Below are 27349 nucleotides of genomic sequence, written 5' to 3' on the forward strand. Positions count from 1 at the left end.
ACAAATTAAAAAAAAATAATAAAATAAATAAATATTAAAACATAAAAGCCCCCTTTCTTTTTTCCTTTTTATTTTATTTTATTTTTCTTTTTGTCTAATTTTATTTTAATTTTTCTTTCCTCTTACAATTAAGATTCTTATGTTAAGAAAATCAACTTCAAAAAGACGAAATAACTCAGTTAAACCGTTTGAATCCACAACAAAGAATGCTGGAAGTAAAGAAAGAGCAGCATTAGCCGCTGTCTTTGGTGTAGAAGAATACACAGAAGAGTCAAAAATAGTTTGGCAAGACAAAGAGAGTGACACATCAGAGATGATTGTACCTTCTGGCTTAAAACAAGTATTACTAAGAGATGATGTTTCTAGCATTATGAATCGAAAATCATTCTCCTTTATGCCTGCTAACGATAGTTTTACTAATACTAATAAAGCAAGTCAGGAACAACTATTAACTACTCCTGCAGACTTGTCAAATTACTCTTTAACCATATTTGATCAAATTGAATCTGATGAAAATACTCGACTCATCTTATGGAGTTCTAACACTACTGACCAGCAACAAACAGAGGGCCCCGATATAAATTGTCGCTCCTCAACTTTAATTAAAAAGAAATTAAGATGGTCTGCTCATCACATTCTTCCTAGTAGTTTCAAGTCTAAAATTAAATATCTTTCTCCTCTTTCAATACAAAATACTGAGAAAAATAACAATCGTATAATTGAAGCTGCCACAATTGAAAAACTGATTGAAAAATTAACAATTGTACTAGGTATTGTCACTAGGAAAAAAAGAAAAAAAGAAATAATAATCTACATTTGTTATCGTTATTTATGCGTTTTTATTTGTAGATTACACTTTCATGACTGACTTTTTTTTAATTTATCGAGTTTTCATGACATCTCTTCAACTCTGTAAATTTTTAATATTACGCTTCAAATGGAGTCTAGTCAATAATGAAGAAAAACGACGCATTGTTAGAATAAGGTAATCCATGTTCTTTTCTCTCTCTCTCTCTCTTTTTCTCACTTTTTTTACTTTTTCATATAGAACTTTTGTTGTATTGAGACATTGGCTATTAAACTATTTTATGCATGACTTTGTACCAAATGAAGAATTAGTCATGGCTTTTACAGAGTTTTTAAACGAAATGTCTTTTCATTCTACTATCAAACACTCTTCAAGAGATAAACAAATCATTAAAGAATTAAAGCGAATCTTTTGTCGTTTAAAAAAGAATGATTGTATTTCATCTCAACATGTTGATATTCTTTCCTTTTCTTTGAAAGAACAGACAGAATTACAAGAGGATAGACAGATTCACGATAATTCGATAGATCAATATCAATTCAATGCCGTACAGCATATTAAAAAGGAGATTTATCCTATTGTCGCTGATTCAATAAAGTATGAAACTAGACATTCTATTTCAGATACCTCTCTTCTTAGTTGTAAATATGAGAATCAAGATAATTTGAATGAAATTGATTCGCTTAAAACTATTTTTGATTCAGGGGCTTCATCAAATGATGAGAATCGTCTATTACCTCCCCTCTTTAGTAGTAATGATAAAATAAGTTGCGAACAAGAGCAAAATCATCTAGCATTTCTTCAAATTAAGAGTGATGAGTTAACTACAAAGTTGAATCAATTACAATATGAGCAAAATGATGAAGAACCTATTGTAAACACTGACTTTGGAAGCTATCCTAAAGCGAACATCGACCCACTTAATCCTCCTCCATCATTTCACCTATCCTCCTTTGTTCATCATTATCGGCCACATTCCTTTTATAATGCTCAACTCGCTATTCCATCTGGTCTCTCTACACCTGATAACACTCACCTTACCACCTCAAATCATTATTTTGAAGAATGTTGTCCATCTTCATATAATAAAACAATGACATCAACTCACATGTCCAATTCTTTGCAGTCCTCAGGTTTGAATGTGTTGAAAGCCAAGAGTGATATCATTACGGTGAATACAAACAATGTAAGAATAGAGAAAAACTTGAATCAAACAACTTTCACCTACAACTCACAAAAAGAGGATATGATGGTTCACAAAAGGAAAAGTAAGACACTTCACCTTTCAGACATGGATCCAAAAATAAAACCATTACCACCTCTCATATCAAGTCAAAATCAACTACAACAAGATGTTAAAAAGTTATTTATCTCGTATTCAAGGTTAAGACAATTTCCAAGTCAACCCTCATCACCGCGACGATTTTCTTTGCCACAAAAAATAAAAGAGGTAACCGAAAAGGAAAAAAAAAAAAAAAAAAAAGACATTCAATTTGTACTCATATTATTATTATACTCATACTCATATTGATGTATATATATATACATACATATATAGCGTACAACAATACCAAAATCACGTATGCTAGAGATTGATTTGGATCCTCAGCCTACAGATAGCTTATCCGTCGTACTCAAATATTCAACATCATTACTAGTAGAACAGCTTTGTTTAATTGAGAAAAATATTTTACTTGCTATAAACTGGGAAGAATTAGTGGATTGTCAATGGACAAAGATGGCATCATCTACTACATTTCATACTCATAACGATGATGAAATGAATAATGATACTCAAACAGAAATACAACAAGATCATGAAGAAAGAGGCATAGAAAAGGCAATCAATCGTTTTAATGCTGTATGCCAATGGGTATCTAGTGAAATTGTACAAGCGCGATATCTAACCCAGCGTGTCAAGTTAATTGAAAAGTTTATTCGTTTAGCAAAAGTAAGTTCAACTCTACATGTACAACAACAAAAAAATATATATATATATATATATTAATATAATATATTTATGATGTATCAAGAAATGTAAACTCTATTGTAATTTTGCTTCTTTAATTCAAATCTTACTTGGCTTACAATCTCCTTCTGTCTCAAGGTTAGAAAAAACTTGGTCTTTAGTCAATAAATTTCATATGAAAACTCTACAAGATCTCTCCCAGTTTACATCCCCTATCAAAAACTGGAAACATTTACGTGATACAATGACTCATGTAACAGAAGATGAAATCATTCGTTTGCCCTTTGGTGGCTGTATACCCTTTTTAGGCATCTATTTATCGGACCTCATCTTTAATGCAGAGCTTCCTTCTTATCTCTATCATGAAAAGGGAGGATACAATAGTGTCTTTTCACAACCTCTTGTCCATTTTCGAAAACATAGGATTACAGCTACAATTATCAAACGCGTCCTGGTTTTCCAGAATTTAGCAAATAAGTATTATTTTGAAGAATCCAGTGAGATGGAACTCTGGGAGACTTGTTTAAAAGTTCCATCATTGGATAGAGATATAATCCAAAATATGAGCTATGAGATTGAGCCACTTAATACCTAAAAATGATCAAGTAAATAAAATAAAATAAAAATAAAATTATTACGTAATAAATTATATAAGCGAGAACAAAATATCCAAAAAAGACTACTTTTTTTTTTTTTTTTTTTTTTTTTTTTTTTTTTTTTTTTTTTTTTTTTACTTTTTTTGCATAATATGCAAACGAATATAGAAATTATAGATCTTGAAGATGTATTACCAACAACTGAAGAACATGTATTCTGCAATAATGTTGCAAGAAAAATAGTAAGTATTATTACATATTAGTAATATTTAATGACAGTCACCTTACTTTGGTATAGATATTTTGCATAGACATTTCAAATGAAATGAATAAAGAGCTTCGGGCATCCATAAATACTGGCATTAAAGATACTAATTTATACTACAGGTAGTAAATAAAATGAAAAAAAAAAATGAAAAAATAAAAAATAAAATAAAAAAGGAAGCATATTCCATACTGTTTAACTCACTTTGTAAAAGTTCACGCTTAGAAACAATACAAAGGTTCTTGAAACGATTTGTGAAAGTAAATAAAATACTAGGAAATGAGTATGATAAATATGCTATTATTCTACTCTCTGAAAAAGCACGATGGGTAATATGCATATATAGACATGTGATCAAAAAAAAAAAAAAAAAAAAAAAGAAAGGGTTACTAATTCATGTATATATAGTGGTTAGATTTTACAACAGACCAAGATGAATTCACTGTAGCAATAGATACACTTTGTGGTGAAACCACAAGGAAATACGAAAAATTAGGTAAAGATGGCATAGTTCAAGGAAAAAGTTTGATATAGTTGTTCATTATATGTAGATACTCGTTCTATCTTTGATGAGATTACTAAACATGTTGATCTAAATGACACCAGTTATTTTACACAAATAATTTTGATTTACAGTAGAGATCAAACTATGCCCACACTTTTTGATATAAACGAAAAGAAATATGCAGATATACGCAATTCTCCCAATTTTACATTTGATGTCATCTTTTTACATGATGGTAAATTATCAACATCAATACAGGTAACTATTATATTAAATAATTCAATTTTTTTGAACGTAGTATAAATAATATTCCTTAAAGGCGATCTATGATGCATGGGGTGAATTTGAAAGTAATATAGTACCGGGTTGGTATTATGAAGCGAGCTTATTTCTTGGAAAAGACAAATTATCAAAGGCTCTAATGCAACTTGTTAGTCATCCTTTACAAAGAAGTAATCAGGAGAATATAGAAGATGAAGTAGTGTAATTGTTGTGGTTTAAGAAGGCGTAATAGGAGTGTCATTTAAGATGTCTTGAATTGACAATCTCATTGTATATAAATTTATATGAATTTAAACGTATACTCAGTATTAACAATGATTAATGACTGTCTAGTAATTTATTGTACATTGAAATAATTTCCTAATTTGTTATTATTATTATTATTTCAAGTTCAGAATTTAGATAAATGTTGATCTATCAACACTTATTATGATAATAAAATGTGCTGTTCGCTAATTTCGCAAAGTGAATAGAAAACAGTCAATTATTAAGATTTAACCTAGTTTTCATAATTAAGTAGCTTATTCATATAACATTACCAAATAAACTTGAAAAGAGCTTAAATATATTTTATAACAAAAAAAAACACACACACACGGGAAAGAATTATTATTATTCTACAAGCAAGCTATCAACTTATCTTAATATCAAGAATACAAGTCCTTTTAACTCTTAAATCTATTATTATTAGCAACGGGATATTAAGATACATGTATATAGTTTTAAATAAGCTTATTTTGGCATAATAGCTGGTAGCATGTAAAAGAATGTAATTCCATGTGTGTGGAAGCAAAATATATGAAATTGCTGAATAAGAAATGACTAGTTGATAAAAACCGTGATTTAAAATTTCAGTAACTTGACATCCTTAATAAAGAAAATCAAAATCAAGAAATTAAAAAAAAAAGAAAGCTTTTAATTTATTAAAAAATGATACAATGATATAGATTTTATTTTTTCGTGTTTGTACAGCATAAGCATGCACATGTACAATAATCAAAATAATACATTTCCATCTTATTTTTTTTTATAAGAAAAGAAAAAAAAAAAAACGAAAAGAAATGAAACATTGCTTTGTTCCAAATCATTTATCATAATCGAGGCAAATCAAAAACTGGTTTTAAATTCAGTTTAAAAACTTTATGAAGCCCCTCTTATACACAGCCGTTGTTTTTATTAGTAAGTCCCTTCCCCCCCCCAAAAAAAAAAATAATAATCTCAAGACGTTTTTTATTTTTACTATCTCCTTTCTCTTTGCTCTATTTTTTTTATTGTTTTACACTATCCTCTCGCTTAACACTATAAAGAAGGATTCAATAGAATTAAGAAAATGTCGAATATATATCATCTTCTATACATTGTTTTTTGATATTTTTTTTTTACAATTACCTTATGTGGGGTTTCCCTGGCTTATCATTATGAATAACAAGCTTAGGCATTTATTAACAGCTTTCTTCAATTGTATTTATGAAAAGAAGAATAAGGCAATTGACAAACAAACACATAAATATAGGATTTCAATAATTTGTCTCCAAGATACTGTTGTATATTCATTATTATTACACATCCTATTTGCTGCTCCACATTTTTTTTTTACAGTGAAAAAGGGCATTTTTTTCTTTTATATATACATTTTTACAGTGTTTGTATTTAAGGACCCTCAGAATATCATTTGAAATAGTGTTAGTAGCTATACTCTATTGAGGATTTATAACCTAACTTGATAGCATTTCAATTCAACACCGTTCTCTCCATTTAACAGTTTGGATCTTTAACTTATCTTTAAGTTTGATTCTTAGTATTTTAATCTAGTAAGACTTTATCACTCTAGCCATCTAATCATTAGATCGATCACAAAATACAACTTCATACTTTACACTCATATCGTGAATAGTAATTTCATTTTAGTGCCATTATTGTTTCAATAAACATGAATAACTATTTCTTATCTTTTATTTGATGAATATAAATTTATAGATACGCGTATAGTATACATATTTGCAATAGAGCGACTTCTATTGTATATATCATTCAAAGTTTCTTTAAGAATTTATAAATAGAGTGATATATTATGTTTTATTTATTGCCATGGAACTTCAAATATTTCTCATGGCATAATTGACTCTTTTAGGTTTTCAAATGACTTGCTTGCATCTTCTGCTTAATGAAAGACAGCCCGACTTTTTAGTTAAACTTTTAGGGCAATGTGTAGCTGATTGTTCACGAGGACAACTTTGTAAATATTCCTTCAGTATCTAAAACCGTCATTTACAGCAATAAACTAAAAATAAAAAAGGTGATATTATTATTTATCTCTCACCAATAAGTTAAACTTTATCAGTACTCAGTAATATGTATACATGTATAAGACTGATAAGAATCTCAATAATATCAATCAAGTGACCAAGTCTGAAAAGTATAATTCATGTACCCTCTATCTTCATCATAAATAAATAAATACGAATACTAATGACAATGACACTATAGAATTTAATTACTTTTTTTTTTTCCAGGTAAGCAAATAGAATAGGATGTAGCTGCAAATATTTATGCTGTCAGACTATTATCATATTCACTCCTGCTAGTGTTTAAATTGATACTGTAGAGATAAAGCTTCTAAATACCAGTCATAAGTTGGTAGAAATAAATCATTAAAGAATAGCAGACAACATAAAGGGGCAACCATATCGCTGTCAATTATTATATTTACACTTGTATATCTTTCTTCTAATTTTAATAGTGAGTTATTCTAAATGATTTCTTTAAATTGATAATATATCTAAATTCCACATTTCAGGTTTATCTAAGGAGTCCGATTACATAAAATCATTGTCCACAGTATTTTGTAGTATTAGCGAAATATGCCATACACATAAGAATAACAAGCTTTTGAACTGAGTCTATTTTTTTTTTTTTTATGAGAAACTTCAGTAGCTTAGATATCTAAAATGGCCTTTTTACTACGCTTGGTTTATTAATTAAAATTTAAAATTTCTTCCAGTTCATTTACTATTTCGAATAAATGAAATGCACAAAAAAAAAAAAGATTAAAACGATCAATGACACAAATGATAGTATATGATGCAAAGTTACAATAATCTTGTTGACAAGTTTCAATTTAACGAAATTGCTTATTTTATTTTACTTTTTGAATATAATTAAATAGTTCCAATAAATAGCTAGGCTTGTTATTCATAGTGATAAGCCAGGGGAACATAAGATAATTATAAAAGATGACCTTTTAGAAAGTATATTCGACATTTTCCTACTTTTATTGAATCTCTTTTTCTAATATATTCGTATACACATATTTAAAGTTTTGTGAAATAAAAGGGATAGTATAAAAAAATAAAATAAAAAGATAGACCTTTATAAATGTTTAAAGGAGAAAGCATCTCTAGTTGTAAATTAAAAAAGCGTCTTGAGAAATTAAAAAAAAAAAAGTGTCTTACGAAATTGAAAAAGCGTCTTACATAAAAGGAAAAAGCGTATTAAAATTTGGGGGGAGCATTTTAAGAAAAATTTATTTAGCGTTCTACGAAAGTGAACCGCTGTATTAACATTCCTTTTCTGTCATTTTTCTGTTTTTTTTTTTTTTTTTTTTTTTTTTTTTTTTTTTTTTTTTTTTTTTTTTTTTTTATTATTATTATTATCTACATTTATCGGTCATTTTATTTATTTAATCATTTTTAAACAGAAATAAGTTTACTTCTCCTACGATGGCCCAGAAATCAAGTAGCCATGACAATACACAAAAAGCAAATGGCGGTTTGCCTGTTCCAATTCATCCTGACGATGCAAAAGATAAAGTATTTACAGCCATCTTGAAAGCTTTACTAAAAATGGGAAATAAACCAAGTTCACCAAAAGAATTAGCAAACATTATTGTTAAACATAAATATGCCACTCTTGGGTAAATACATATACTGACAACATTTACTGTTACATTGCTAATTCTGTGTTTGTAGGGGAGCAACGCCATTTGCAACAGTTTCTTCACGAATATCTCAACATTTTAAACGAGCTGCTGAACATAATCCACCAAGAGCACCATTATTAGCAAAACATGTAGACCAAAATCATTCTAGAAAAATTAATTATTCATTAGCTACAACAGAATCTGTATCCAGTAATACAGTATCAGAAACACACGACAATGAGGATGACATAATAACCGCAGCAGGTACAGAAGAAGACACGAACTCTATTCCTACACAAGATCCTACACGTACAAATAGCAAAACTAAGAGGATACCAATTATAAAAATCACATCTTCTTTAAAACGAAAGAAAACACGAAAATTAAAATCAGTTATAGATAGTCAAGGAGAAGAAGAGGAAGAAGAAGAAGAAAGAGGGAGTGATGTGGACGACGAAATAGAAGAATCGGACGAAAAGAATACCACAGAAGAGAGTAAGATGACAAAGAAATATAAATTAAATAATCATCATCCTTCTCCTGTTACAGAGTCATTATCAATACATCCTATTCAACAAGATTCTCAATCTGGATATTATTCACCTATATTAACACATGATTCTGATGAAGAAAGTGAAGGTGAACACTCTGATTATCATGAAGAAATGTTAAAAGGTGATGTTGATTTAGACTTGAATTTACATCCAATAACTGGAAGAAGATATTCACGAAGGCAATCTTCAATTCGTTTTCAAAATGAACCTGTGACTAAAAAATTATTATCGAATGACCACGACATTATTACCCATCCTCATGAAACACCAAATACAACAATACCAAAAGGACTAGCATCACAAGACAATAATTCACCATCAAATACAGGTCTTGGAATAAGAAAGCCTTCCTTTTCATTTAGTAGTGGATTTTCTGGTGAACAAGAGCTTTGGACTCCATTTAGCTTTGAACACGATTTTGATACTGTTTTTTTGCATGATCCTTCAACTGCTCATCATATTCCATTTAATATAACTACTCCAGAATCAATATCTGTATCAGAATTGGATAACTATTTTGCTAGTTCAACTACCTCATCGACAACTCGATCACAACGAAAAAGCTTTTCGTCTAGTATGCTTGGCCCCAATGATAAATCATTATTACAAAAAGTATTATTAGCAAGTGCAGCTAGAGGTGTGGCCGATAAAATTGACGAAGAGGATGAAAAGGAATTAGAAAATGAAAATAAGGATCTTAAAAACAAAACTGACGATCATGCTTCTGAACTAAATAATCAAACTACTACAGATAAACCATCAACAAAAACACAAGTTATATCTTCTTCTGATACCTCAACTTCGATTGCTAAACAGTCTACAATTACAAATGATGATAATAAGGTAAAGTCTGAAACTGTTATCAATACCTCAAGTAGTACAATGAATACAGATATTGGTGAAGATTTTGTCAAATTTGAAGATGATGACAAAAAGGAAACCCCACCCATACTTACACCTATTAATACCAATACCAATACAACAAAGAAAATGGCTGATATTCTTCCAGCTACTACTACAACAACATTATCTGCAGCCGAAATTTTAAAATCAATGAATATTCAAAACCTTAATCTGTCAGCACTTCATCAAATGACTTCCAGTATTCCAAGTCTACAGCATTTATCCCCAACTTTCGATTTAGCAAAAACAATGGCAGCTTATATGCAGTCCTTGGCAAAATCTGCTAATGCCAATCCATCATCTCCGTCTAGTTCAACACATGCAATGGATCTTAAATCTATCTTAGCTCGATTCCCAGCTTTAGAAGCATTTATCAAAAAGGATCCTTCTACATCTTCTGGTACATCCACACCACCTTTACTATCACCTACAACCACTGAGTTTATTCCAAACCTGATTAGTAACAGCGCTCTTACAGCTGGTAGTACAGAGCCTATCGTCCATACCTTAACCTCTATGAATCCGCCCATGTATATCACCGTTATTGATAATGTACCTGTATGCATCTGTGTTCTGGCCAAGACAGAGCATACGCCTGAATACCGACTGATGCGGCGTGTAGATACAGGATTTATTAATGGAACTACTTTACTAACAGCAGGTGGTATTGAAACAGAGAGTGAACGTAGTATGATTCTCAGTTTTGAAATGGAACGTATAAGAATGCCCAAGAAACAAAGTCCATTGTTCGGTACTTGGATTCCTTTACGTCGTGCTCAGGAATTAGCTGTGACATGCTCAATACAACGCAAGTTAGGTCATTTTCTTGAAGATTCAATTGAGTCTTATTTTCCTTCACCATTACCGATCCAAATCACAACACGTAAACCCGCACGAGATAGCCGTTTAACAGCTTTAGCATTAGCTGCTCTACGAGCTGAAAGCGCAAAGAGTAATGGCTTTGTTGTATCTCCAATATCAAGACAATCCTCGAGTACCTTAGCAGCTGCTCAACTTCATGAAATATTATTAGCAAATCCTCATAAGGCTTTAAAGTCAAATGGAAAAGCACCACTGCTAAGTCAAATAGACGACAAAGAAAGTTTATCAAGGCAGGGTTCTATACAAAGTAGTCAGCGTAGCAATTCAACGGCAAGTATATCTAGTCAACGTGAAGAAAATAGTGATGTTGATGTTGTGAATAGTGACTCCTCTGCAATGTCATCAAATGATGAGGAAAGCGATACGGAAACAAATGATAAAAAAAAAATGCGTTCTTTAAATTTAGAAGAGATATTGAATCGTGTGACATCAAAACAACAACAGCTATTACATATTCATCCTCGTGATTTACAGAAAAAGCGTAGGCAAAGTTCAGTTACTGAAAATAAAGTGGATGATGAACCTACAACAAAGGCAATAAAAACATCACATCAACAACCACAAGCAATAGTAAGAAAAAAAACAGGTGGGAAATGGTCTAACAGTAAACCGAATACAGTTAAACGTTCAAATAATACTAGTACAACTATTACAATAAAACGATCTTCTAGTAGTAATGGAAAGAAGACAAAGGTGAAAGAAGACGAAGAGATAGCAAATGTTGTTGTTGAACATAAACCTTCGCCTGCACCATTACCTCCACCACTACCTCCACCACCAGAAACAGTGGAAAGAAGTATAGATGAAGATGATGAGGATGAAGACATTGATATCGGTGGAAGCGATTTTGATGACGATCTTCGCTAAACTGTCATTTTATTTATACTTCTGTACTCCAAAAAAAAAAAAAAAAAAAAAAAAAAAAAAAAAAAAAAACTAACAAGTTTATGTTTCATATTATCCCTTATCCCTTATTTATAACCATCACCTAATAGTTTATAATAAACAATTCTTCATTCGTATAAATCAGGTATTTACTATGCAACACCATATACATATATACGTCTTCATATTACATAATATATCCATAATACAACAGTCTATAATTTTATTCAATTTTGACATCGCAATAGCTCAATAAAAAACCTGGGAAACGAATTATTTCCCTCTCTTTTTTTTTTTTTTTTTTTTTTTTTTTTTTTCTTTTTCTTTTCCTTTTTCTTTTTTTTTCTTTTCCTTTTTTTTAATAATAAAATGGCCTTATTCATTAATGCTGTTGATTTAATTATACCTTCAAGAATACCGAAATTAGCATCCATCAATTTCATTGCTTCTTCACGTGTATCCGAGACATTAGCTGCCTCGGGTCATTTGGCTTTGTCTGCACCTTCTCAAATAATTGGACAATTTCAATACTTGAAGGTATAGAAATTTCAAAAATAATATACAATGTTAACTTTTTTTTTCTTCCCTTTAAATAAAAAAAAAACAAAATAGACCTTAATTCATCCCCATTTGTGCCAATATATCGAAATTCATCGAGGAAAACATGGTATAGAAAGATGCATAAATAGCTGGACAATGTCTAATGTATATTTTATAGATAGACTTTTCGTTGTATCTGAATATCATGACGTTTCACTTCAAAAAACTAGAAGCATTGACTCACATGAACAACTGCCAATTAGGTTTGATTAACAAGGAAATTGCATCACAATAACACACACTAATAATTCTTATTAGTTTATTTGTATTGAAACAATGGGCATTTGAAATATTTTCAGCATTGCATTATCTGAAAGAACATAATATTATACACGCTTCACTATCACCTAGTAATATTTTGTTAGACAAAGAGGTAAAAAAAAAAAAAATTGCTTTAGTACATACTTATGGGCGCATGTAATCCTTTATTTTCTCGTAGAATCATATCAAATTATTCAATTATGGTTTATATTATATGACAAGTGGTGGAAGAGATGTTGATTTTCCAATCGGCTATCCAGCTTATTTAGCTCCAGAATGTTTAGAAAACTTGAAAGATAAACAAGATGTTTGGGCCACAGGCATTATTTTGATTGAACAATACTTGAGGAATTCGTTTTGGACAACAAGTGATGTGGGTTTAATTTTTGATTCACTATTAACTTTGAAAGAATGGCAAGAAGAAGATCCAACATCAAATGTCTGGAAGCATGCTGATATTGAAACTTTGGATATCAATAAATCAATTCTGAAATTTTTACAAATAGAAGATCATAAAGATCCAGAAGAGCAAGCATTTCACCAATTCATTTTAAACTGTCTCAAAATTTCAACTACAAGCAGGTTTGATGTTAGACAAGCTTTATCATCTAGCTTTTTTGAGAAAGGATTAGTGTCAGTAGATGCTGTAAAATGGGTAGAGGGCCCACTTTTAGCATCTAACGTGATAGAACTAGAGACAATTGATACATTAAATAGCAAAAGTCAAGAAGACGCTCAGGATATACTTCAAGATTTGCCAATGACACATATCTATCATTTATGGAAATTAGCAGGTGGAGATGTGGAATTAGATCTTGTTAAGAGAGGCATCTTTTTATCAACACCTGTTATTAAACGCCTACCGCGTGCTTGCATCATGCCTGAAGGTATTGAAATAGGTGATAAAGTGATGGATACAACTCAACTTTACTCGGATGCAATCTATGTCCTTGGTTTTAAAGAATTATATCAACGACTAGAAGAAGCTAAGCAAAAAGGGGAATCAAATAAATTCGAATGGGATATGGATTATTTTATATTAGTGGATGAAAATGATGCTAATTTCCTTTTGGATAATGATGATGATTATAATAGTGAGGAACACGATGATAAAGAACTTGGCGATGAATGTATAAACGATTTGTTATTCTCTGATAACTTTATATCAACATCAGATTCTGTCTGCAAAGTATCTACGCCAACTACACCTTCTTCTTCTAGGTCAATAAGTAGAGCAGTATCAATGACAAGTATGGGCAGATCTCGATCGACCTCATCTTTATCTGTCAATAGTATGGCTTCTTTAAACAATCAGCCTCATGTCTCTAAACTGCCATTGTTACTTCGTGAGCAAGATATTGATTATCAACGCTGTCGGCTATCTTTGTTTGCAGACCTTTTACGTCAATATCCAGCTTCAAGAAAGGAGATTATACAGCATGCTAAAATAGATATTCCGCCATTATTAAGAGGGAAAATTTGGGCTGCTATATTAGGTGTACACGGTGACTTGGAATATGAATATGACCAAATTAATAAATATATTGATATGGGAGCAGATAGACAAGTAATATAATGTTTAATAAATAGTAGAGATTGATTAACTCTTCATTATAGATTGAAGTAGATGTACCAAGATGTCATCAGTATAACCAATTGTTAGCTTCTTCTACAGGCCATGAAAAATTAAGAAAACTATTAAAGGCTTGGGTATCAGCTAACAAAAATTTAGTTTATTGGCAAGGTAACGTATACTACATGCATGCTATATATATATATATATATATATATATGTATATAACACATATTTAACATGTATAAATATATAGGTCTAGATTCACTTTGCGCACCGTTTTTAACACTGAATTTTAATGATGAAGCTATTGCCTTTGCATGCTTACAGAAATTTATTCCAAAATTTCTTAATAATTTCTTTTTATCTGATAATGCACTCGTTATTCAAGAATATTTGGCAGTTTTTCGACATTTATTAAGTTATCATGATCCCGAGCTTTCTAGTCATTTGGATGCCATTGGATTCATGCCAGATCTTTATGCCATACCATGGTTTTTAACTTTATTTACTCGTGAGTATACACCAATTTTCGCAAGCTCACCTTTTAATATGGTATAATCATAGATGTCTTCCCCCTTGATAAAATCTATCATTTATGGGATAAGCTTTTAGTTGGGCCTCCAGCTTTACCTCTTTTTGCTGGTATAGCCATCCTGAAGCAGATCCGTGATACTTTGCTTTCGTATGAATTTAATGACTGTATTGTATTGTTCTCTGATAATTTTCCAAAAGTCGATATTGAGAAATGTGTTCAGAGTGCATTGAATATGTGTAAAGTAACACCCCCAAGCATTTCTTCGAGAGTTCATGGACCTTCATCGGCAGATAATATAGAAGTGGTAATTAAATATCAATAGATGTAATGCTTTTTTTCTTTCTTTCTTTTCTTTTTTTTTATTATTATTATTATTATTATTAATTTACTTATTCAGCCGTTAAAGATATCAATCGAAATTAAAAAAACAGAATTAGCTCCCAGATTGTCTGTGAAGGATTTACTAAACATCCTTTCTTATTCTTTAATTATAGATATTCGATCAGAATCAGAGTAAGTAATAGACAAATATAAGTTTTTTTTTGTCAAATATACATTACATTAATAGAACTACAATAGATTTGTTAAGGGGCATATACCATTATCAATAAACGTTCAAGCAGCACAACTTCCTAGTTATGCTAATATTTTAAAGAAACTGAATCGAAAATATCATGTTGTCATTGCTAATGAAGGTGGCCCAGAGGTAAGAATATAATTATCATTCGATTCGTATATGCTAATGCCTCTCCTTTTTTTTTTTTTTTTTTAGTATGCTGCTGAATTAGTAAGGAAAGGTTTCCCAAGAGTTGCTTTATTACAGGATGGTATTCAAGCCTTTGAACAAATAAATAATGAAACCGTTCATCTCTGTATCTGTAGGCCACAAAAACAAACTACTGCTGGATATAAGGGTAAAGGATCAGAACCACCATTTGTTATGTGGCGTTGTAAAATTCCATTCAAAAAAAAATAAAGACTATTTTTTTTTTATTATTATTATTATTATTTTTTTTTTTTTACTTAATATCTACAAAGCAGTGCCTCTTTCAAGATTATCACGAATTTCTTTTGTATATTTATCATAAAATCTTGCAATTTTTTGATTGAATACACGATTCTTTTCGTTAATCCATGAAATGTCGTCAGTGGGTTCTTTACGTTCACGAGATCTAGTTTCACGTTTCTCAATTCTATAAAAACAAAAAAAAAAATAATTAGATTTATTCTTTTAACTCCCTTAAAGAACTTACTGTTTCTTGGTTTCTTCTGCTAATTTATTTATTGCTTGCTTTGAAGGTTTATCGTCTAAACTTGCATAATCCAAAGAGTTAGCCATGACTACAACATCTGAGGGATCTTCACCATTACGAATAGCACGCTCAATTGTCTGAAGTTTCTTTTCATTATAAGCATTCATATCTGGTTTGAAATCAGACATCAGATTAATATATTTTTTATGTGCAGCTTGTGTATGATCTAAACTGAAATATTATTAAATATATTCATAACAATAAAAAAAAAAGTGATGTAATTTACCAGCAAAGCCTGTATTTGCCTTTTTCGCTTTCTTGGCCATTTTCCTTTCCCATGCTTCAACTGATTCAGCAGAATATTTCCAGAACTGCTTACGTTCATAATCTTCTCCTTTATCTTCTGCCTCTTGCTTTTCTAATAACTTTAAAGCTTCTGCTCTTTTCCGTTCATCTTTAGCTTGTAATTTAGGATTTTCTTTACTACGTTGAAATTCGAGATTACGATCACGACGATTTCCTTGTTCGATTTCAGTTGCCTAATGAAATAAAAAAAAAAATTAGAAATTATGAATGGTTTTGTTAATTTAATTAGTTTACTCTGCGTCTTTTGAGCTCCCTTAATTTAGCCATTCGATCAGAAAGTGTAGAACCAGTTGATGATTGGTTTTCCTCTTTATTTTCATTTACTGATTTTTGATCTTTTTCTTCTTCTTCTTCTTCTTCAGCATCATGTTTACGTTTTGTTGAGCTTGATTCGGAAATTAGCTTTGAAGATTCTTCTTGAAGAACTATTTTGTCCTGCTCAGGCTTTTCTTCCTTGGTTGATTTTTTTATTGTTCTCTTCTTAGGAGGCATTGTTTTGTTAATGATTCAAAAATAAAGGTTAACAAAAAAAAAAAAAAAAAAAAAAAAAAAATAGAAATAAGAAATATGCGGATATTAAATTATATTTTCAGTGGATAAAAGGAGGCATTTATGCTGCTGCGTCGCTAGCAGCAGTCTTTTTACCAAATAGACACTATATGGATCAATATAAAATTTACATTTTACTAACATAGTAAATTACGCTTAAACTCCTTCTAAATGTGTTAATTTTCTCAGTAAAAGCTTAAAGATTGCTTCTCTTTCGGGCAACATTTGTTTTGCTGTTGTTGTAGAATTTATGAGCGCCATTATAAGGGACGTCTTTTTATGGTTATACTTTATTTCATGCATTGATTTGGTTGCAACATAGGACTAAAAAAGCGTTTCCTTTACATCTATAAAGTCTTTCAAGTTAAATCCAATCCTTTTCTTTGTCCTTCAGATGTTGGTAATTTGATGAATAAAACCTATATGAATCGTAACATAAAGATCACAATATCGATAAGGTATGTCTGTCTCTTCACTTATTTTTATTTTCATCTCAAATATGTGATTTCAACTTGTTTGTATTCTTTTCAAAAAAAAAAAAAAAAAAAAAAAAAAGAACTTCTCACAAACATTGATTGAAATTTGCTGACTCTGCTTAATAATTTTCTTTTGTTTGATAGATGTTTATATTTATTAACTTCTGCTAACAGCATTAGCATTTATTACAAGATCTATGATACTTTTTTTTTCTTTTTGCATAGATAGACACCAGACTTTTTCAAGCAAATTTATTACTATCCATGACGTAATTAGTATTTTGGCTATATCTTACGCTATTAATTAACTGTATTATTACTATCAACTAACAAAAAAAAGTTTTTTTTTTCTTGTAACATTGCTGTTTAGTGAATGTCAAAATAGAATAAAGGAATCTGCCTGTCCTTGATTTAAATCATAGGTTATAAATACGACTAAGAAGGATTTTATTTATAAGAATATGACCAGTGGGTACATAGTTTATAAAGCTATTATTAAATTGTCCTAGTTGTGAACTAGACAATCCATCTTGTGTAATATTGAACAGGTTGAGGGCCAATATATAAACTATGGAGAGGGCAGACATTATTATAGAAGATTTTTTTTTTTTAGAAGGAAGCCTATTCCAATAATCTGCAATGCAAATGGAGACAACATATTGAACAAATCCTACCAAGTAGTTGATCAGGGTGAAAAGGGCAATGCGATGGACGGCTGTGGAGTAACCAAGCTGTTGTGCAGGTAAAGAATATAAAAAAAAATGAAATAAAAATAAGAGATAAAGGAATTGTGAAAACTGAGTATAATCTTTATTGAAGAGTATTTTAGAAAATATTTACTAAGAATGATAATGAGGTTTATGAGTGTCTCTTTTTTCGGTATTTGGGTTCTGGAAAACAATTGGGAATATATATGTGTGAATTTATGGAACCAGATACCAATAGTATGACATGGAAGAGAGCCAGTAAGTATAATTTTTGGTGAATATGTCTGATTCATTGAATTGATAATTATGATAAGAAAGCAAGATGCTTTAATATAGTCACTTACAAGATTAGATGTGTTCCTGAAATATAAAATTCCAAAGTATCAAAACAATTTCTCTCGAATATACAAAGACATCCAGGTAAGGGGGAGATATTGATAAATAGATATAAGCACATTATGATAAGTGTCAATAAAATATACTGAATACCAAATCAACTGTATTAGACATGCTGTGTTGCCTTATGAAAAAAAAAAAATAGTGTGGTATATTTCTAGTTACAATTAATAAATATTTATTCGAAAGCACTTTATGGCTTCACAGCCTAAGAGATCTAACAATCAGTATTTTTTAATATTATAAAAATTCTAATAAATCATACAGAATTGATTTTGCTTTTATACTCTCTTCTCTATTTGTTATTCAAAGCAGCATAAGCTGTATTATTCCAATAAACTCTTAAAAATATTTATATTAATATATTTATATGTGCAGCCAATATTTGGTTTAAAAAACAAAGGACATATGCCTTAAATATATGGATGCAATTGTAAAAGCCAAAGGTCAGAAAATAAAATACTAATCAAAATACATATCATTTAAAGCTCTAATTACTACTCAGGAGTTATATTCACTTATTTTGTCATTATAATTGCTGTAGATTTTTTTTGAATCATATTTACGTGATGAATTCCAATGATTGAAAGTACTAAAGTTAATATAGAGTTCTTTTATATTACATACAATGATAGAATTAATGTAAAGGTAATATACTCTGTTATGAATTTAGTTATAACTCATAAAACCATAACATAGTCAAGTTTTTTTTAATATTTGCTACAAAATAGAAGAGTTTTTACACAATTGATTGGATATCTTCAACTACTTTTGAGAATTACTAAAGGGAGTATTCACCTAACTTTGATTTTTCAACTAACTTTATTGTTTTAATTGTTAAGAGTCTTCATCAGAATTCAAGCAATTTTTTTATTTTTTTGGAGCAAATGACGCTCTTTCTATAAACTAGCAATCATATTTCTTACTTTGTATTTATTTCCAGTAAACATTTGAATTGACTATTCAGATAAAATAAGAAACACAATTTCTTCCCTTCTCTGTCTTTACTTTTTCAACATATTACAAAGTTTATTTATTAAATATCCGAAATGAAAGTCTGATTCGCCCCCAAAAAAAAAAAAAAAAAAAAAAAAAAAAACCAAAAATAAGTCAATTTCTCCCCCCCTGTTTTTTTTATGATAGATACATATAGATGGTTATATTCTCTCCTTGGAGAAAAGTCATTACTTTGACTTTATCTAGTGCTAAACAAAAAAATATTTACAACTTGCCAACTACACGTTTTATCAATACTATTAGTAAAAGTATGCTTAATGTCTTATTTTCAATTCAAATTGCTCAAATAAATTATTTTTAGATGGAGTTGCCAGTCTTAGAAGGTCAATCAGCTACAAGCAAAAGAGATCTATTCATACAACGGGTACGATTAACCTTTTTTTTTTCTCTTTTTAGTAAAAAAAAAAATAGTAATTTATTCTCTTTTGATTAGCTCCTTTACCATCGTTAAAAAAAGATCCTTATGAAATTTTAGGTGTTAAAAAGACAGCAAGCGCTAGTGAAATTAAAAAGGCTTATTATGGTGTAATATATATGTATATATATATGCACAGATAAAGTTATGTATTATTAACGAATATTTTATTTACTTAGTTGGCTAAAAAATATCATCCTGATACAAATAAAGATAAAAGCGCTCGGGAGAAATTTGCTCAAGTCCAAGAAGCTTATGAAATTTTATCTGATGAAAAAAAACGTAACCAGTATGATCAATTTGGGCATGGATACAAAAGTACAGACGGATTTTATAGTAATGATAGTGGATTCCCTGGAGGATTTAACGTAAATGATATTTTTAATCAATTTTTTGGCGGAGGATTTGGTGGAGGCAGAGCCGATCCCTTTCATTCTAATAATACAAACATGGGTCAAAACATTGAAATACCTTTAAACTTAAGTTTTATGGAAGCAGTAAAGGGCGCAGTAAAATATGTTCAAATTAACAAAATAACAACCTGTAATACATGCCATGGTAGTGGGCTACGTATTGGCAAAAAGAAAGCAACTTGTTCTCGATGTCATGGTACAGGTGTGCAGACAATTATGGTGGGTAGCTATTATATGCAAACAGCCTGTCAATCTTGTCGTGGTTTAGGTTCCTTTATTCCATCTGAATGTGGTTGTCCTGTCTGTGATAGTATGGGAAAAGTAAGAGAAAAGAAAATGGTTCAAGTAAAGATACCAGCTGGTGTAAATCAAGATCAAGAAATTATAATTTCAGGTGAAGGTGATGCACCTTTGGAAGGACAGGGGCTTAATGGTGACTTGGTTGTATTATTAAATGTAAGCTATATAAATATACTTTTAAATAGTTTTCGTATTAAATTAATGTTGTTTGTAGATTGAACCTTCTCAAATTTTCCGCAGACGAGATGCAGATATATTTGTAGAAGCAAAAGTTCCTTTCTATAAAGCAATGTTAGGTGGACGTGTTTGTATTCCAACTATCGATGGTGATGTAGAACTTAAAGTACCTTCTGGGGCTCAACCTGGTGATAACATTACCTTAAAGGGACGTGGTGTTCAACAAATTCATGATGCAACAAGACGCGGTGATCAAATAGTGACAATTAAAGTTGAATTTCCTAGATCCTTAAAAGGAAAACAAAAAGAAATTATTCAAGAATATGCGGCTGTTGTAGATGAAGATTTTCGTCCAAAAGTAGAAGAAGTAAAACCATCTATTAAGCATAAAGAAGAAAAAAATACAATAGAGGATATAAAAGATAGTAAATACCTCGGATTTTTTAAGAATGCTCTTAGCAAACTTAAAGATAAATTTTGTAAAAATAATAATTAAATAGAGCTTAAAAAAAAGAGAGAGAGAAAGATAAATAATTTAAATAGTTTTATCGACAAGTGAGAAAGTGTAAAGTGAAGTAAAATACTGTGTGCTGGGTTCTGTTCTGATTATATACCTGTTCTCAATAATTATAAAACTTATACGTTTTTAATCTTGGTTTTTTTCTGTTAATTTCAAAATGGTGGGATTTATAACTTCATTTAATAAAGGAGTTGGACAAGAAGAGTATCTGTACTTTTTCTTATTAGTTATATGTGTTTTGACAGCAAAAAGTTAAAGAAAGAGAAAAAACAAAAGACAAGTCTGTGAAAACTTCGCGTAGTTTTTTTATTGAGGAAAAAAATACAAAAATTGTACAAGGAAAAATTATGTGAAAAAGTAAAGGGTTATTTATATGTTTTTGCAAGGTAAGTGATATTAATAGAACTATGATTTGGATAAGCAAATATTGCTATAATAAAGCATTAGTCATAAATATTTTCTCCGAATAATTCTGCCTACAATAAGATCTATTTTTATTCTTTTCTGCCTGAGCTGTCGCTGTTACTAAAAATATTAAATTATTATTTCTGGGGTAAGCGACGCGTCAATATTAATTCACAGTGAATATGTCAGCTATAACAATACCAATTATTTATATGCTACTATTATTATTATCCTATAAGATATTATTACATAACAATATTTATCTTTATAGCTATCTATATATAATATGTATGACTTATAAATAATTATGTAATTGAATATAACAGTCATAATCCTATTGAATTATTATTATTACATAATATAATGTATATAATTATTTTTAATGCTCGAATACTCAAACAATGACTATTATCAAAACTGAGAGTAGAATGAATATTATGCTGTGAAGCGCGATATATTAGTTTAATTTGAATAACCTCTTTATTATGTAATAAATGATGGTTTATTTCTATTAACTTAATTATAAAGGCTATTACAATCACAACAATATGCTCTTCACTCAATTTTGAAATTGCTTTTACTGATTCAGTTACTAAAGCCTAATTATAAATAAATGTTAATAAACATAACTAATATGGAAAATGTATGCTTTAAACCTTCACTCTTAACCAAAACTGTATTAAATTAGGAAGGTGATCATGTTTGTCATCAAAAGTCGATAATATTTCTAAATTTTCTTCGCTCCATAACTCATAATATCATTCTTCTGTAAAGTAGATGCTCCAAAGGTGCAACGACATTCCTTTTCAAAATAGTAGACTTAGTTTTGTAAACATAATTAACATATCATTAATGTTACCTTCAGCATGTAAAAAGTAAATTTTAAAGGCTTTGAAGCATTCAATCGAGGCAAAGCAAAAAATATCAGTTACTGTTTTCAATATTGCTAATCTTCCGTAAACGCACTTATGATGGTCATAGTTTATCTTGCTTTTTTGCTTTATTGTTTGATGACCCTGATGTTTCCAACAGTAACAGTTCTATTTTTTTCATTCCATAAAGTTTGATAATACCATCAGCTTTGTACTCGCCTTTATTATTATTTCGCGAGCCTAAAGCGTTAAGCTGTCTACTCATTGATTCTAAGTGTGCTTCTCTAGGCTTGAAATCGGCCAAGCAATTCTTTAAAGTCACACCTCTTGTAACTGCAACTAGATATGGGTATACAAATAAACTGTTAAATATTGGTTCACCATCGTAAATATCTTGTTCAGACGTATAGCATTGAAGACTAAATTTGATTATATACTAGTTAATAAACGAAATTTAAATGTTATAATTTATTCTTACGATGCAACAAATAGACTTTCAAGGAAGTTGTAAATTTCTTCATTATCTCCACAGTCATCAGGTACCTTTCTTGTCTGTTTTCTAAACGAGATGATATCATCGCTATCGACTACAGCATCATTATATGGTACACCTTCTGAGGGTATTGGAAATTCTTTATTTTGGTGGCTTTTACAATATTCGTTATATGATGCTCTGTTCAAATTGGGTCGTGGTGAGACACCCTCACCGCATCTAACAACTCCATGAGCTTCTAAGCTATATGGATGGTAATCGTTTTCTTCTTCCATCAAAAATTTAACAAAATACTTCAAGTCTCCTGTTGCTGTATAATTGTCATTATCCTCATCTACTCTATCTGGTTGCACATCTTGCTCAATTTCTTTTCTTTTTCCAGAATAGACGTTACTGTTATAGAACAAGCTCTGGACATAATCATAAGTAATCTTATAATAGATGAATTACATAATACAGGATAAAATATAAGCCTGAATATGAAATAAAACTCTGTATATAACATCTTGTAAATAATATAAAACTTATTGACATCCAATTGTCTAGATGTATCAATTATAAGACATCGTATCATTTCTAAATATTTATTTTTATAACCTTGATAAAGGATTCAGGACGTCTTTGATCCACTGAAATAAACATCAGGAACATATACTCAGATTAAACAATAAATTTTTTATTTAAAACTTGATCAGATCATTATAACACCCAATAGATAATCCATAGATCAGTCTCTTGAATCAACAAGACGTATATCCGAATACTAACACTGTTTCATGACTCATGTTCTTTGACGGTTATTTTTATTTCTTTGATTCAGGATTCATTAATATAAATACAAGCAGTTGTGTAGACACAAAATAATCTTTAACTTTCTTTTAACTTTCAATTTTTATTCTTTATTTTTTAATTGAATAAAACAGTCTCAAACTATACTTCCTTTTGTTCCCTTTCTCTCTCTTCTATTCTCTCTTTAATTTTTAATTACGTCCCATCACAGTTACCACTGTTATTTATATCACCTACTGTCACCATATTCCCAGTTATGTCAACATGCTGATGGTGGAAGGTTTTTTTTTTGTGCCGCATTAGCTACAAGATCTTTTAATTCATTCTTAACAGGAATATCGTTATTAAGTTTTGTAGTAAATGCTGTTATGTTATCTGGAATGTTTGGTAGCTGTACGAACCAATTAAGATCATCCTTAAAGTCAAATTTTATATTAGCATATATTTTCAATTTATTCCGATCGTTATGAGTGCTGTTATAGTAGTTCAAAAAATCCCAATTCTGGACAGGATAGTCATGGAAGAGTCTTTTTGAGCCTTTAACTTTGATGGACAATTCGTAAATTTTTTGATCTTCAGATAAGCTCATAATTAAGATAACATTCAAAGAAGTATCTTGTAGCAATTGCGCTATTTCTATAGTGTCAAACATGTATCCATCAGATCACTAACTATAATTTCACTAGGGGCACAGTCATAAGGTCCGTTACCAGCAACAAACTAAGGTTGGATGCTAGATTCCCACATTATTACAGGCAATCTCATCTTCTACGAAGTACAAAAAAAAAACTGTAAATAAATTCTTAATTGAGGAGGTGTCATGAGCTGATTTTTAATATCATGTTTCATGATTAAACATGCGGATCATAAATTTATTCAAGGAACTCTGCCTAGAATCTCCTGAATCTCTCTTGATCCACTCCTTCTAATAATATTAAAACCACTAACACTTCATTGTCAACAACATACCTTATTCGGTCGTAACTAACACTTTTCTGATTAACATCTTATTCTCAGACCTCTTTAACAATTCTTATAAATACCCCCATCAATTTAAATTCATAAATAAAAAATAATTGACTTTAGAGCTACTGTTCAGTTTTGTTGACGTTTTTTGTCTTAATATTATTTTTTATTCTCTAATATTTTTTATTTGATATTCTAAAAGAAATATTACATATGCCCAAAAATTTGTTATATTTTTTAACCATTAAGCAAATCTTTGAAGGCTAATATCTCAATATCTCCATCAATTCTTAGCCAAATAAAAGAATTTTAGTAAATTTCAAATTGGCAAATTTTTCTCTCTCGTTGTTGATTAAGAAGAAAATAATAATAAAGAAAAATATAAGAAACAATAAAAGTCTGTGAAAACTTTGTTTAATTCTTTTTATTTCAAAAAAGCTGTCTTTTCAAAATTATACAAAATGGATCCTTATTTATATCTTCTGGAAACGGGTAAAACTTCTTGATTTAATATTATAAAACCATAGACATATCCAATAAATAATTATGAATCTTGTTTAACCTTGATAATGAAGAACCTGACTGATCAATTAATCTCAGCTGTCAATTATGTTTCAAATGCTAATCTGATTCAAATAATTAGTTACCAATGGTATCTCAAATTAAACTAAATAATTTTTTTTTTTAGAACTTCAGAATGATCTCGAATTGATATAATATTGTTTCTGTATTGAAACATATATCTCTATCATCTTCTAATCAACTCCTCAAGTTTCTATTCTATAACTCTTTAGAGATTGTTTATAATTGTGCATAACCATACTGAAGATAGTGCTTCTTATAGGTAATTAACTTTCAATATTAAGTATTTTATATTTTGATCAGCAACTATTCTTCTTTCATGTTTAAGACATCTATTACATAACATCTCTGTAATTTTATAGTTTCATTCTAGCACAAGTGTGTCTCATATACTAAAGTAGATTAGTATCGTGTACATGAAGTGCACCACTAATATATGATAACATCATCCCACTTTGATAATGATTGAATATCTATGCTATATTTTGTAATACATCATCATATATACAACACTCGTTTGCTATAAAAAAATAGTTAAACTTCCAACATTTCAAAATTTTTTGTGAAATGTCTAAAATCAAAATTGTGAAATGGTCTAATTTTACAAAATTTTACAATTGTGAAATTAAACTTTATTTGCAGTACACCTTTTACAATTGTAAACGTATACTGAAACTTTAATGAAAGCTCACCTTTCAGTCTACTTTTATCCCCAGTGCGACCACGTGACGTGCCGGCAGCACCACCATTTCCATCAATTTTGCAGCCATTTTTATCGGAGTTTGAATAAAAATTACCATGTACGAATTTGAAACTCCGCGATGCGTCCGCTACTATGCTCCGTTAATTCCATTGTCAATAATGGATCATCAACTTTTTGAATTAAAAAAAATACAATAAAATAAAAATTATATTTGTTCTAATACCGCAATTTTAATAATACAAATAACTAATTATTAATTATCGCAACAGAAATTAAAAGTCAAGCCCGACATTTTTTTAATTTTCCGCCTGAGTACACACGTGTGTGATGCGCATAGTCAATTTACAAAAAGGGAAACTTATAACTTGAAACTCCGACATGATGAACTGCAATACCATACCAATTTTTGTATTATCTTTAACAAACTATACAAAGTTTTCACAGACTTGTATTCTGTTCATTTCTCATTCTTTACCTTTTGCTAATCAAAACAACTGTCAAAGTAGGAGTATGCAAGTAAACCCCCAAAATAGGAATATAAAAATAAGCCCGCTTTTATAAGAACGAATATAACATATAATAACCAGGAAATATAATGATAAACCCTAAAAAGGACTATAAAAGTAAACTCTGTTCAAAATGATTATTTAAAAAAAGAAAAAGAAAGAAAAAAAACGAACTGTATTTATAATTAAAAATTTGAAATTCTTATCTGTGACTTGTGGCAAAATTTCTGTTATTTGGGGAGGGCTTAACGATTTATTTCAATTGCTGCGTTCGATTTATTTCATATTTTTTTTCGCATACTTTGGCAAAATGAAAAGTTAATGTGAAAATTGTTGAAAACGCCATTATGAAGATTGCTGGAAACGCCATTGTGAAAGCTGCTGGAGACGACAATGCCATATTTATGTTCAAGGAAACTGTTTAATGAATTTGACTGGCCCAGAAGTCCAAAGTAGAATAAATAATTGTTCTATAGTAAAAGTCAGACATATCCATAAGGGCACAAAACAAGGGCGAGTGGAAAAAAGTGAAAAAAGCTGCGTAAGAACTTGGAATCAACTTTTCAATTTGATTACAGATATTCACACTTACATTTTGGAGATACAACTGATTCTAGTAAGTTTTTCAATACTTACGCTATAAATATGAATATTTTTTGTCCCTTATTTCCTCTTGATGTCAGGCCAGCTTTAATTAGAGGGGAAGCTGTTTCATACAGTGACTCACAAAACTGTCCCAATGTTTTGCACTTTTCTCTTTAACTGACACGTTCTTCTTTTGTAATCATGCTAGAAAGATATCGAAGATATCATTCGATAGCCTAAGTAATTCTCTATCAAGTCATTACCAAAAATAGTAATATAATTTAGAACTCAGCGTAAAATAGTAAATAAAAAATTGAAT

At 29.9% G+C, this 27349-nt stretch overlaps 8 protein-coding genes across 8 annotated transcripts; 6 read left to right on the forward strand and 2 right to left on the reverse strand.

The window, feature by feature from the left end:
* Positions 1-76: 76 nt before the first annotated feature.
* On the forward strand, positions 77-3427 carry BX663DRAFT_528065 (ras guanine nucleotide exchange factor domain-containing protein). Its single transcript, XM_051530128.1, has 6 exons — positions 77-770; positions 850-985; positions 1049-1449; positions 1513-2258; positions 2367-2759; positions 2842-3427. Exons 1-6 carry the CDS (start codon positions 140-142, stop codon positions 3370-3372), a joined length of 2838 nt encoding a protein of 945 aa, XP_051377491.1. The 5' UTR covers positions 77-139; the 3' UTR covers positions 3373-3427.
* Positions 3428-3497: 70 nt separating this feature from the next.
* BX663DRAFT_528067 (uncharacterized protein) lies at positions 3498-4923 on the forward strand. Its single transcript, XM_051530129.1, has 6 exons — positions 3498-3615; positions 3672-3760; positions 3853-3967; positions 4047-4134; positions 4190-4401; positions 4463-4923. Exons 1-6 carry the CDS (start codon positions 3526-3528, stop codon positions 4628-4630), a joined length of 762 nt encoding a protein of 253 aa, XP_051377492.1. The 5' UTR covers positions 3498-3525; the 3' UTR covers positions 4631-4923.
* Positions 4924-5698: 775 nt separating this feature from the next.
* BX663DRAFT_528075 (uncharacterized protein) lies at positions 5699-6131 on the forward strand. The gene has a single exon (XM_051530130.1). It carries the CDS (start codon positions 5844-5846, stop codon positions 6099-6101), a length of 258 nt encoding a protein of 85 aa, XP_051377493.1. The 5' UTR covers positions 5699-5843; the 3' UTR covers positions 6102-6131.
* A 1923-nt stretch (positions 6132-8054) lies between these two features.
* BX663DRAFT_528076 (uncharacterized protein) lies at positions 8055-11603 on the forward strand. The gene is made up of 2 exons (XM_051530131.1): positions 8055-8338; positions 8394-11603. Exons 1-2 carry the CDS (start codon positions 8145-8147, stop codon positions 11548-11550), a joined length of 3351 nt encoding a protein of 1116 aa, XP_051377494.1. The 5' UTR covers positions 8055-8144; the 3' UTR covers positions 11551-11603.
* A 298-nt stretch (positions 11604-11901) lies between these two features.
* BX663DRAFT_528092 (rab-GTPase-TBC domain-containing protein) lies at positions 11902-15550 on the forward strand. The gene is made up of 11 exons (XM_051530132.1): positions 11902-12105; positions 12181-12235; positions 12287-12371; positions 12427-12541; positions 12608-13996; positions 14047-14173; positions 14259-14516; positions 14570-14844; positions 14938-15053; positions 15120-15246; positions 15313-15550. Exons 1-11 carry the CDS (start codon positions 11938-11940, stop codon positions 15514-15516), a joined length of 2919 nt encoding a protein of 972 aa, XP_051377495.1. The 5' UTR covers positions 11902-11937; the 3' UTR covers positions 15517-15550.
* Positions 15526-16695, reverse strand: BX663DRAFT_528096 (SYF2 splicing factor-domain-containing protein). Its single transcript, XM_051530133.1, has 4 exons — positions 16394-16695; positions 16080-16332; positions 15794-16019; positions 15526-15733 (listed from the first exon to the last, which is right to left on the reverse strand). Exons 1-4 carry the CDS (start codon positions 16649-16651, stop codon positions 15571-15573), a joined length of 900 nt encoding a protein of 299 aa, XP_051377496.1. The 5' UTR covers positions 16652-16695; the 3' UTR covers positions 15526-15570.
* A 2171-nt stretch (positions 16696-18866) lies between these two features.
* On the forward strand, positions 18867-21461 carry BX663DRAFT_547128 (uncharacterized protein; the record flags this gene model as incomplete). The annotated part of the gene is made up of 6 exons (XM_051530990.1): positions 18867-18935; positions 19441-19552; positions 19606-19668; positions 19738-19829; positions 19899-20588; positions 20647-21461. 6 exons carry the CDS (start codon positions 18867-18869, stop codon positions 21103-21105), a joined length of 1485 nt encoding a protein of 494 aa, XP_051377497.1. The 3' UTR covers positions 21106-21461.
* Positions 21462-22261: 800 nt separating this feature from the next.
* On the reverse strand, positions 22262-24277 carry BX663DRAFT_533809 (uncharacterized protein; the record flags this gene model as incomplete). Its single annotated transcript, XM_051530558.1, has 6 exons — positions 22262-22353; positions 22394-22524; positions 22550-22825; positions 22885-23307; positions 23888-23955; positions 24020-24277. 6 exons carry the CDS (start codon positions 24275-24277, stop codon positions 22262-22264), a joined length of 1248 nt encoding a protein of 415 aa, XP_051377498.1.
* Between the last annotated feature and the right edge of the window lie 3072 nt (positions 24278-27349).

The sequence above is a fragment of the Cokeromyces recurvatus genome (genome assembly GCF_025118155.1).
Source record: "Cokeromyces recurvatus strain NRRL 2243 chromosome Unknown BX663scaffold_56, whole genome shotgun sequence".
NCBI classification, from domain to species: Eukaryota; Fungi; Mucoromycota; class Mucoromycetes; order Mucorales; family Mucoraceae; genus Cokeromyces; species Cokeromyces recurvatus.